General features: G+C 30.6%; 1 protein-coding gene across 3 annotated transcripts in view; it reads right to left on the reverse strand.

Annotated features, from left to right (window-relative positions):
- Positions 1-13398, reverse strand: part of LOC106457512 (cytosolic phospholipase A2-like) — a 54765-nt gene that overhangs the window by 9854 nt on the left and 31513 nt on the right. For all 3 annotated transcript variants that reach the window (XM_022383482.1, XM_022383481.1, XM_013916938.2), the window contains 10 exons: positions 12635-12753; positions 10289-10326; positions 8766-8898; positions 7818-7954; positions 6302-6524; positions 5313-5436; positions 4707-4844; positions 3748-3927; positions 2495-2579; positions 374-570 (listed from right to left, as the gene is read on the reverse strand). In XM_022383482.1, the coding sequence (XP_022239190.1) occupies positions 374-570; positions 2495-2579; positions 3748-3927; positions 4707-4844; positions 5313-5436; positions 6302-6524; positions 7818-7954; positions 8766-8898; positions 10289-10326; positions 12635-12753 (1374 nt within the window). The remainder of the gene's footprint in view (positions 1-373; positions 571-2494; positions 2580-3747; positions 3928-4706; positions 4845-5312; positions 5437-6301; positions 6525-7817; positions 7955-8765; positions 8899-10288; positions 10327-12634; positions 12754-13398) is intronic.

The following is a 13398-nucleotide window of genomic DNA, read 5'->3' on the forward strand; positions in this document are numbered from 1 at the left end:
CCCCACACCTGTTGTGCTGACATTGAAAACAAGGCTGCAAATAAAAAAAACAAAGTATGTTTTCATGGAAAAAAGAAGGAGATTTGCTACTGAAAGTGTAAACATTTAACATAAGAAGTTTGACGAAAACACAACACACACACGTGAAATGTTTGAACATTGTCTCTCCTGCATTTGCATGAACTATTGCAGATTGAACATTTTGTCTCTCCTGTATTTGCATGAACTATTGCAGATATACATAGATATATATATATAAATATAGATAGATGGTCGGAGGAAGTAAAACTACAGCGGTGTCAACCTACCATCAGTAAGTGCAGTATTTCAGTTTGTCATATGTGGGAGCAGTGCTCCAGCTGTATAAACTCACCATCAGTGGGAGTGATTGGAGAAATTGGAGAAAAATGTCTCAGTGGAATGAGAGCTAATCCAAGGAGGGGGTTTAAAATCATCCCTGCTCGACCGCGTCTGTTGTTGAAAACCGAGCTGCTGCAGACTGACTCAATCAGTTGATTGAAAGTCTTGGTGATATACCCGTCTTTCTCTTCAGATTCAGTATCTTTCTTACTGCAAATGTAGAAGTAAATTTCAATACATGTAACATCAAAATGACTTCCTTAAACTAATTTTTTGGTATATGATTATCATAGGCAATGTCAAAATATATGCACACTTCACAAACTAATAATGCACATAGATAGATCAGGTGAAAAATATAACAAGTAAGCTTTTATTTTTATAATGTCCACAAGTTTTAACTGTAGACATAAGCCAAGCATACAATGACAATGTGTTACAGACTGCCTCCTTCGCAACATGTTGTTTCTATCAAATATCGCTCTCAGATAAATAATTTGCCTACAATTGAGAGTGGGTAATGCAGACCTTGGATCTGAAATGCTTCATGCACAGGGAAAATTTGATGAGAATAACATTATATCAACTCAGTCCTGTTTAAATACATATAATTCAACAGTCAAAATTATTTGTTCTTACAATTAAATTACACAAAATAAAACATTCTTAAAACATGGCTTAGCTTAAAAATTCTCTATCAGATCTGTAGCACTTCACCTAGCTGAATGAATAGTCCTACTTAACCAATTAAACAATTCTAAACTAAAGTTCAATATGTGAATACAACATTCCTCTCACCTTTTTCAATTTTAACTAATCTTATTTGAAAATTTCTATAGTTAATATATATATTCAGTGCCACCGAAAGTCTGTCTATCCCTATGCATACAATTTTAATTACAATTACATTCTAGCACACTTGAAAAATATAAAAGACCTGTTATTTTCAATGAAGGCAAGAATGAATCTCGCATAGTGACAAACACAAAAATACTCTTTACATTAGACATTGTAACTTTCTATAGACAGAAGGTGGCATCAATGCAGTGTGTGAAATAACATAAAATCACACAAACAAAGTGGTGTTGCAGTGTTTAAGGTATCCGAGTACTTGGTATTAATGCACGTTTTTTTTAAAACAAGGGTACTTTCAAGATATACCAATACTGACACCGATTTCTGACTTAGATACATCATTGACATATTTGGAATATGGAACCATGGCGTTGGTTCTTTCAAACTTCTAGACTTCGAATTCCATAGACATCAACATTCAATTCTCATCCAAATGACAATGGAAGTAAAATTTTCTTGGATGTTACCTTGATGATCAATAATAACGATAGTATGCAATCTTTACTGTTTCCTATACTAATTAGAAACAGCTATTTTTTTCTTCACTTCAACTCCTATCATCCAAAAGCTTCCAAGAAAGGTGCAATTATTGAATAATTAAAAAGATGAAACACTACGTGCTCTGAATTAAAATACTTCCTGTGAACAATGAATACCTTTATTTTGACATTGAAAAAATTTAAGGACTATGGGGGGGAATTAACATCACACCTGTAACATGTAAAACAGACAAACAGAAAGACAATTTTTCAAAGATACAACAAAAAACCCTTTTACAGGACCTCTAATTGATTTAACTATTTCCAATATACAAGAAATCTGAACTGTGAATTAAAGCTACAGAATGACCAGTTTTAATGAAACAGTCCTGAAAACAAAAGCTGTAAAGCAAAATAATGAGTGCCCAATTAAATTTTTAAAAAAATTATAGCATTATAAAATCATTTATTATTAGAAATTCTCATATTTGAATATTCACTACAAAAACTAAGTAATCCTGAGGAAGCTGTAACGTTTAATAACCTTATATAATCTGGATATACAGCTCTGTGTACATGAAATGCAATACATACATACCTAAAAGAAAAGTTAAATTGCAACCTTTATCATGTTGTTAAAGCTCATATGTAATTTTAATAGCATAAAATATGCAATATTTAAAGAATTATGATGATTCATATTCAAAAGTTGTATTTTTTATTACAAGTTTAACTTTATTATGATATACTTGTGAGTAAATAGGCTTGAATCGCAATAACAATAAGGAATCTAGTATTACTCAGGGTTGTCTGTCTCATCCTCATCATCAGAGTCTGAAGATTCTGTGGAATCCGTCTCTTCAGTTTCCACAATAGCAAGTTGTTCTGAAAAACACCCATCAGAATTCCAAAGAGCACAAATACACACAAACAAAATTAAGTTTGTATCAGAGGATGAAATTTAATATGCTAAATTCATATTTATATATTTTCCTGTATTCTAAGTTATTATAACATTTGCAGTTTTAAAGCTTTTAGGTATAAAATGTCTATCATGAACTCATTCAAGTTGTTAATGACAAAGTGGAAAACTAGCACAGTTTCAGTGAAACAAACACATGTAAAAGAAACAGCAAATCTAAGATCAGGTAACCATTTTCTAAAGATTTCAAATTCAAGACTAAACGTAATCAACATATTGAAGGTAAATAGTTCATTTCAACAATTTTAGTAAACTTGTATAAATATCTCAATTTATTGAAACAGTGATTGCACAATTAACAATAGAAAATGTATTTATTTATCTGATACATTCTTAGTTGTAATTTCTCAATTATTTTCACCTTCTCAATTAATTAAGATAAAGAATTACAATTAATTTTTTCTTTTGATCAATGTTTGGATTTTGAGAAAAATTTATCTTATTCAAAGAGAATCACTACTGAGAAAAACATTAAACCATGACCAAACAATTTTTTACTATTAACCTAACCTTTTGTGATATTTTCCTGCTAATTACAACAACATTCTATATTCTCCAAATACTACAACTTGGGGATGTCATTCTCTGCAGGCCCGTCATGGCCAGGTGTTTAGGGCACTCGACTTGCAATCTACGGGTCGCGAGTTCAAATCCCCGTCACACCAAACATGCTCACCCTTTCAGCCGTGGGGGTGTTATAATGTGATGGTCAATCCCACTATTTGTTGGTAAAAGTAGCCCAAGAGTTGGCAGTTGGGGGGTGATGACTAGCTGCCTTCCCTCTAGTCTTACACTGCTAAATTAGGGACGACAAGTGCAGATAGTCCTCGTGTAGCTTTGCACAAAATTCAAAACAAACAAACTTTCCCTGCAGTTAATAAAATGCAGATATTCTATTGTATAGTTTTGTGCTAAAACAAACAAAAGCCTCCAATGGAAAGGAATGAAATACGTCTGTTAAAAACTACCTTAAACATCAACATCGTATCTACATACGGTTAATATCAAAAACATTCCACTGCACAATAACAAACAATGCATTTCAGGAAGATTATCATGTTATCAACATACCAAGACAATTCTTTAACTCCTCCTCTTCATCATTACAGGTTTTGATTTGGCTTCCACTCTCCTTGGGAGAGTCTACTTCATCAAAATTTACTTCTTGTTCTGAGGACAGCAAGTTACTAATCTTAGTCTTGTTTTGTATGAGGCGCTTGAACAGAATAGTAAAAGCACTGCCCCACACTCCTGTAATAAACAGTTGGAGATTTACATTAGGAAGAGGTTATTAAAACACTTTTGACACATGAAAATATGACTCCATATAAAATATGCTTCCTCATGAAAAAAAAACAACACTTAACTAAGTTTATCAACATGTGACTATTATTGATGCTACATTAACAGAGGTGGAATAGTTTTTAACTTATGTTTTTTTTTTTATCCCACTTTAGTTGTTTTTCGAATTTTTAACACTATACAAATCACTTCTCCAAGTCATCTACTATAAAACTTATATTAAAGAAAAAAAATTCACCAATAAGCCCTTATGAAAAAACATTATTATAGATAAAAGACCTGTGAGGTATTCCTTGTACTATAAATCTTGTTTCCTACTTCCTTATACAATAGATGTTTGAGATAAAAAAATCATTATTTTACACATATCAATATAATTCTTCACGAAATATTTTTTTTTTAACAGTTACTCTCAACAGCAGTGAAGAGTAATACCAGACTCTTACTCTCAACAGCAGTGAGGATAATGTCAGATTCTTTCACTTCTTGAAATACATCAATGACATGGAAAATACAATACTAGCAATTTAAAAAATAACTAATTCAAACATATTAATGATACTTTTTTTTTTCACCCACTAGCACCAAGAATATGTGCAGAAAAAAAAAAATAGTTTTGAAGTTTAACAACCTTTCAGGATTGAACACTTGATTGTACACAACCATTATATATTTTATAAATTTCCACTTTCTGTTACAATAAAAGAAACAAGAAGTATAAAACTTACCCTGAAGATAGTGAAGGGGTTGCTCTTCGAAAAATTTAATGATTTTTCCTTTATAAAATTTGCAACCAAAATGCTCGGTCTTCATAAAGGTCCCATATTTTGCAATACCCACTTCATAGGGAGAAAACTCCAACCACTCTGGAAAACAATGTTATAGTTGTGCAAAACTAAACTTCTCAAATAGCCTTCAAACAGTAAAATCAGTTGTGCTGTATTATAAAGATATCAATAGTTAGGTGTATAATAATAAAAAAATATTTTTTAACGTTCTTGAAAACCAATGATAAGAATGAGCTTCCATAAGTCATTTGTGATTAAAAATTTCATTTAATTTCCTACAGTTAGTCTCGATTTTTTGTTGTTGTCTTTTTGGGGGTAAGAGGGTGGGGACTTGAGAACATCAACATAATGTTTCGCTATTATTTTTATTTAAAAAACAACATTAAAGTATAATATTAAGACAAAACTTGCGAAAAAAAAATTATAGTATATTGGATGAAAATTTCCTCAAAATAAGATTATAATACACTAAATTAACTGTTTAAGTAAATGTCAAAGAATACGAGAGATTGAAATATTTGGAAGTAATGAAAGAACAGATTTTACCATGATACACAGGAGCAGCAACATCTTTCTTTACATGAAGACAAGTATAGAGAGGTAATGGACTTTGTCCAACATTAATTTTTGACTGTTGCTCTGATAACCTTTTATTTTTTCCTCGCAAATCCTGTTGGGGAGAAAAAAAGTTAAATCCAAACTCATTACCATATTTCTTAATTAATGTTCATGATAAACATTTCAATTTAAGAAAAGTACATGTACGGAGAATTGGTACTGGAAATAATCTCCACTGCCTCAGCGTACCGTTAAGCATAAAACTACACAATGGGCTATCTGTGCTCTGCCCACCACGGGTATCGAAACCCAGATTCTAGCATTGTAAGTCTGCAGACATACCGCTGTGCCACTGGGGGGCTATACTATACTTTCAATATTCTAATGTTTTATTCACTAGAGGGAGTATTTTTTACATGATGTAATAATGGTGTAAATAGGGTTATAATTTTAGTATGAAATTGTTTGTTTGTTTTTAATTATGCACAAAGCTACACAAGGGCTATCTGTGCTCTGCCCACCACGGGTATCGAAACCCGGTTTCTAGCATTGTAGGTCCGCAGACATACTGCTGTGCCACTGGGGGGCTAGTATGAAATTAAAGGGTTATAAAGAATTGATTTAAATACATAAAAACAAGTGTTTAAAAATTGCTGTAAAGCAAAAAAATTAACAATATTCTTTACCCACAAAATTCACAATATTTATTGGTATCTCACTAGATGTTTGGCCTACTTTTACATTATTTTGACATCCCAATGAAAATAAAAAAAAGCTGATTATAATTGATTCACTGAAAAATTGATGTACACCTAAAGTTTCTCAGTTCTTAATTGAAGGCAGCATGAAAACTCTGCATACAAATTTAAAATAAAACATTTAAAGACTCGGGTCACTTACCCAATGATATAAAACCTATAGTTGTTTATTTACAAAAATATTTAAATACCCATGAAAATACTTATAAAAAGAATTACATCTTTTAAGAGCGTATCACCAAGAAGATGACCAAAAAAATCTGTGAAACTGACAGGTTGGCCCCTCTTATATTTAGTCAAGATACTGTTGATGTAGGGAAAAAATCTATGAGGACCAAGTAGTCGGAATGGACTTTGGCTTATACAATTTCTTAAATACTTTTGGATATCACCAGGACCCTTAACAGGAAATTCATGATGACTGTAAAGGGCTGAGAGATACCTGAAAAAAAAAAATAATAATAATAATAATAAATAAATAAAATAAAATCCAACATTTTAACTTTTATAAACCTATTATAAAAGGAAAAAAAAAGAAACTGATTTTGAAATGAAAGTTATAGGTACAGATATAATGTTTTTCTAAAACTAACATGATCTTTGAATAAAGTACGTAATGATCAGTTTCTTGAGCTACACCAAGTGTACATGGATTTCTTGCCGAGACTCGCTAACTGGAGGTTCAAAAGATGCTAAGATATAGTGCACATATAATTATCTCTCTGAACTCTTGACTGAGTTCGTTGAGAATAAAGAGTCAAAATATGGATGGTGCCTAACAATCTTTATTTAAACAGAACCGAATCACAAATGCAGTTACTATTACAAAATAAAACAAAAACAGAGGCAAGTGGATCTGTGGTGATTTTGTTGGACTGGCAAGAGAGAAAGAATAGAAGTGAAACCTTAGTGAATCATCTCTCGTTAGTTTAGTGTGTGCACCCTCCACTGTAAGCTAAACTAAAAAAAGTTACAAAATAAAAATAGACCCAAAGTTGAAACAAAAAAAATTACAAACATTGGTAAAAATTTTATTAAAAGTTAAACAAAGTTCAGCAAAATCTAAATCTATTAAAACAAAGGAGAACCTGGTTTTTAATACTAAAAAAAAATATAGTAAAATTTGAGTCAGTGTGTACATAAAATCTCTTCTTCGTGCGAACTCCTTTCACTTGTCCTCGATCGACCAATTCACAAACAGCAAAAAACAGCCTTCTAGTTTGGGACATCACAAGTTCTTTTCAGAACAAAAATGTGGTTAATTGACAATTAGTGAAGCCACGTCATAGCAGACCAAGAATTAGGAAGATTTAGATGTTACCCGAGCAATTTTGTGTTCATACATAACAGAAATTTATAAAAAAATTCACATATTAGCAAGGGAGTAGAAAACGCATGGTAACATTTCGTACTACACAAGTATATTATCAGTTACTGTTTCTTACTAAAGTTAATGAGATAATTTTGTTGATACAAGCTTAGATAAAAATATATCTACAAGGAACATCTTTAAACTTCAGGATAAAGGTATAACCTGCATGAAATTTTTTTCACTTTATTTATACAAGTTATGCGATACTCAAATCAGGTATATTTTCCACAAAACTACATTGAAAAATAAAACTTGATAGAAGATATTCTTTAGTATCTAACAAAATTAAGCTTTACTTACAAGAAATACCTAAGACCCTCAGTAAATGCAGTCATATGTATATACAGTCTACATAAATCTTACCAAGCAGAACCTGACAACCCAGCTACATAAGTTGCACAGTCTAAAAGTCCAGTTTCCGAAAGACCTTTGAAGACACCACTGAGGCAAGTAAGTGCACGAAAACCTCCTCCAGATCCTATGACAGCAATTACTGGAGCCTAAGAATTTTAAACTTTATGATTAAAAGATACATAGGTAATTATAACAATGATAATTTGTTTTCAGAATAACTAATGAACCTTAAGTGTTCAATATTGTATCAAATACAATCGTAAAGCTTGTCTGCCTTTTATAGGAATATATAGTTTGTAAAATCCTTTTACAAAGAGATAATCATTGAGATAATACAATTTTTTACCATGCCCCTTGCAGTCATTTATCACAACATGGAACAAGTAGACGTCCAAGAGATAAATAATGCACCTATGTATAGAGCTATTTGTGGGTGTTCACCTCCTTACAGTATACAAAAAAAAAAATTAGAAACACATACACCAGCTTTTGAATAACATACTTTGGAATTTCTTGTCTTTGACAGCTATTTCATAAACCTACTTAAACTATTAATGCACATTTTGGAAATAATATCCTCTCTTTAGAAGCCAAATTTTTATTCTCATTACCTTAAAAGAAGCAAAACATAATACAATTAACCAACTACCACTGACAGGTTACTCTATGTTAGTTAAGACTAACAGGTTAAAGTATATCAAATTAATATTAAGCAAATTAAAAAAATAAAATAATAATAATATCAGATTTTCAAAAACGTCTAAACATGTTGCCATAAATCAGACAACCCAAATTAAAATGCAGCTGTAGAAATTAACTTCATTAAGAATATATTTTTCAAAACTCACCGAATTACAGATAGAAAACTTCTCTTTATAAAATAAAAATATTTATGTTATATAGATTATTTGAACATTTGTGGTATAGTAATTTTTCATATTTTGATAATTTATTTACATCATTTTCATCATCCACACCATCTTCTCCCAAGAATGCCTGAAGTCCTTTTAAAACCCTGTGCTTTCGATGTTTCAAGAATTCCAACTCCTCTTCACACAGGCCAAGTTCATATCTGAGATCAGGCTTGGTGCTTGTTTCAAGACAAAGTATTATGCCAGTTTTATTCATTACATATAAAAAAAAAGAAAGAATGAAACACATTTTACAGTACGTATAAATCTCCACTATTTAGTTAAAACTGCACAGTTTCATCTATTACCTAAATATGTAAACAGCAGGTTAGTATTTAGAATTCAGTAACAGTACTGATGAAATAAAATACAGAAAATATGTTATGTTCAGTACAAGTTTATTAGCATCAGCTGTTACAAACTTTTTTTTTTTTTATTTAAATTTGTTTTCATGACAACCAACACCTTTTCACAGATGTGTTACCTTACAAAAAAAAAGTTGCGTATAAATCTGCATCAAGTTTAACACAAACTGTTCAGTAAATAAACATATTAGTAGCTAGTGTAACATATACAAAATACTAAAGCATTTAACCAAGTTTTACAATACTAACCATTTTATTTAGAAAATTTTACTTGTGCCCAAAGAAATTCTGTAGCAATAGTGTTAATAAAAACACTAAATGAATTCAAACATGTTCTAACAACTGTTACAATTAGAAGATGTTACTTATTACAAGTCTAAAGTGGTTATAATTTTATTTGTACAAGTGATTGGTTAGGCCACATTTGTTCAGTCTTGGATGCCTAACATTAGGAATGATATTGAACTGTTAGAAATGGTTCAGAGGAGAGCTAATAGGATGATACCTAGCATAGAAAGGTTGTCATACAAGGACTGGTTTAAATTTCTGAAATTGTTTTCTCTTGAAAAAATAAGAGGAGATCTGATGGAAGTGTTTAAGATTGTTAATGGAATTGATGGTATTGATGCATTATCTTTTTCTGTACTTAATGGTGAGAATGGTAAGACTAGGGGACACAATATATAACTTTTGGCAGAGTCAGAGCAATCTTCAGCTAATAAGGCTTTGTTTTTCTAACAGGATGGTTGGTCTTTGGAATGGGTTGCCTTCAGATGTAGCGGAAGCAGTTAACTTAAGGGAGTTCAAAAGAGAAAGCTTGATAACTATTTGAATGATAAGGGCTGGCTTTGAGTGCTTTATTTTTAAGTTTTAGTTTAGTGGATGGGATGGCCTAGATGAACCAAAAAATCCCTTTTCATCCTTAAATTATATCTAGATAGATAAAGATTTCCTAGTTATTACATTTTTTTAATAACATTATTTCTAGATTCAAACAAGATTTAAAACGAATTAATTATCTACTAAATTACTTATTTAATGGATTTTATTTATTTACACACACTGTTTTTCTGTCATACCGTAAGGAGTGCTGAAACTTCTCAATATATTCAAAAAGGAAAATGTTTGAAACATAAACAATATATTCATACAAAAGAAATTTATAAATTACCGTAACCTTAAAATGGCAAAAATAAAAACTTACTTCAGCTCAAGCTTCAGATTTAGTGATATTTCTCCAGCCTGTCATAATAAAAATTGTTTTTAATCAAGTCACATAATAAAAACATTGTAACAGGTGAATTCTGAGAAAAACTTTAAAATATGAAAGACATCAAGAGTATCTCAATCTCTAGTACTCCATTTATAAATGATGTAGAACATGCTTAGCTCTGTTGTATAAGTAGCTATAATGCAACCTCATTAGATTAAAAGACTAATTGTCTGTTTGTTGTTAAGCACAAAGATAAACGATAGGCTATCTGTGCTTTTCCAACAGTGGGTATTGAAACTTTTGACTTCCAGATGAACCAGCAAGGGTCTAAGAGATTGATACTTAAGAAAAATAAGAAATTAGGTTTTGAAAGAACAAAAATTATTTATATTATCATGAAAAATCTTGGAATGATACAAAAATATACAAAGAAAAACTTTGATTTCAGTAATAAATGTATTAAACTTATAAAATTAAAATTACATGCTCTAAGAGCACTTATGTTCAGCCAATTAGCCTTTGAAGTTACTTACTGTAACCATTTCTCCATTGGTTTATTATTTTATATCAATCTGTTGCTATAGTAAAAAACTAAGTATGTACGTAAAAAATTAAAATTACATGCTCCAAGAGCACTTATGTTCAGCCAATTAGCCTTTGAAGTTACTTACTGTAACCGTTTTTCCATTGGTTTATTATTTTATATCAATCTGTTGCTATAGTAAAAAACTAAGTATGTATGTAATAAAATTAAAGTTCAACTGTTCACAAATATAAAAAACAAAGACAATTTACATAAAATATGGAAATATATAAAAATTAGAGATGTACAAATAAGCAACTATATAACCTATATTTTACACCCACTCATAATCTTAAATGAGCTTTTAAAACCAAACAATATTAAAAAGTGCATCACTGTAGAATTTAGCATTATAAAATACATATATAACTTTCTCAAACAGTTAAAGACATAAATAACTGTTATAATAGACAGTTCAAACAAAACATTGTGGATTTAAGATGAGTTAAAACTTCAGGTTCTAGTTTTAAAACTAAGGAAGTGTTTTTGTTTTTTAATTATTACAAATACATTTTAGGCTGTCCTTTTCTAAGTAGTAAACCTCTAAGCTCTTGTATATAAAATACTACATGACATGTGCAATCATTTTAAGAGATAAATAGCACTGTGATAAAAGTCCTCAAGGTCAAGCACTTCAGAAAGTGACCTCTTTATCAGAAGCAAACATGGATTTTTTTTTCTTTTATTACTATTATCTTATCTATGTTGAAACAAGTTTGTTTTTTAGCACATAGCTACACAAAGGACTATCTCTTCTGTGCTCAGCTCAGGTGTCAGAACCATTTTTTATGTTTCTTATAACATTAGTGTAACAACATTCATGACATGTACACAACAACAAGAAAAATTAAATAAAGTATCAATAACTTCCTGTAAAATTGCACAAATTCTTAAAAAACTTATTTTCATTTAGTAAATATTGCACAAAATATTTTTTCAGAAAATAAACTTAAAAAAAAAGACCCAAGTTATCCACAACAATATAGATACATCTCTGTAACATTTAGATACAATCTAGATCCACAAGCTCTTGTCACTGATCAATCAAGACATTTATTTCTTTACTTACTTCATAACACTCGGAGTGTTACAAACAAAAGGTGTGTGTGAGCATGCTAAGTACCTGCTCCCACTTATCCCCCGAAACTTTTTTTTTTAATGCGATATTCAATCAACAAAACTAAGATGAAAAATTTACCTGACAGGCTTTATATTCAGGATCTCAATATTCTAAACAGAAGATATCTGCCATCAAAAAACCCTGCAGATTAATCCCATCTCGCCGATCAAAGTGCAATAATCTCCAATTAAATTATATACACCGAGCAATAAGGAACATTTTCTATGTAAAATAAGATTGTCAAACTTCACAATTGTAGTGAGTCACATAATATTTTGAGTGCAATCTTAGGGCTCAACGCTGGTTAATGATGAAGAAAAATGTTTTTAATCTGCCTTTAAAGTTTATTGGCATTAAATTCTAAAGTAATTCAGTAATTGGTAACAAACACTAAGCAACTAAGTTCCAAATTCAAAAGGTACTAAAATTAAGCTTTTTTTTTAGCTTAATATGTTACTTATTTCATTATTGCTAATTTTTGTCTGGTGATCCGTGGGCCACTTAAAGTAGTCTCATGGAAAACCAGTTGGATAAACCAGATCTAAACACATTCTCGTACAAACAAAACCAAAATAAACAACTAAGTAAACTCACTTTTCCAATGAAAAATGATAAAAAGTTAAACTAGGCTTACATCATGTAAAGAGACAGTAACATTTACTGCTTTGTTTGGCTCCAAAGTGCTTAGATCTACTTCCTGTGTTCCAATCACATCATCACGAAAGATATAATCGTAGTCTTTCAGTGTTACCTCTATCAAACATACAAAAACAATAACTGAATGAATAAAATAGAATAGTATTAAACCCTGGAAAACTAGAAAATATTTAGGAAGAATAGTTATTCATTAATGATTATAAAAGAATTAAAGAATAGAATTAACGAAATGTATTTTATTACTTTGTTTCTTTTCACCACATAATTCAACTAAAGTCATACAAGAAATTTCCCGAAGAAATTTTTGCAAACCAAACGATACTCTGGAGAAATTACTTTTTATTTATTTTTGTACGAGTAGAATGCCAAAAAAAATTATGTGGATGATACATTACTTCTGTCTGGTTACGTGCAGAATACTTAATGATACTCTGCAGAAAATATTACTTCTTTTGAGGTATGTGTAAAATGTCAAAAACATCAAGAAAATATTATTTATATTTAGATAAATGTATAATGTTTAAAGAGGCTCTAGAGCAGTGTGTAGAATGCCTAAATGGTCTTGAGAATTTATTTCTTCTGTTTAAGTATACATTCTTTCTTCTTTTTTTTTGTTTGGAATTAAGCACAAAACTACACAATAAGTTATCTGGGCTCTGTCCACCATGGGTATCGAAACCCGGTTTCTAGTGTTGTAAATCCACATATACACTGCTATGGCACTGGGAGACTTGGGTATAC

This window comes from Limulus polyphemus, unplaced genomic scaffold, assembly GCF_000517525.1.
Source record: "Limulus polyphemus unplaced genomic scaffold, Limulus_polyphemus-2.1.2 Scaffold341, whole genome shotgun sequence".
Taxonomy (NCBI): Eukaryota; Metazoa; Arthropoda; class Merostomata; order Xiphosura; family Limulidae; genus Limulus; species Limulus polyphemus.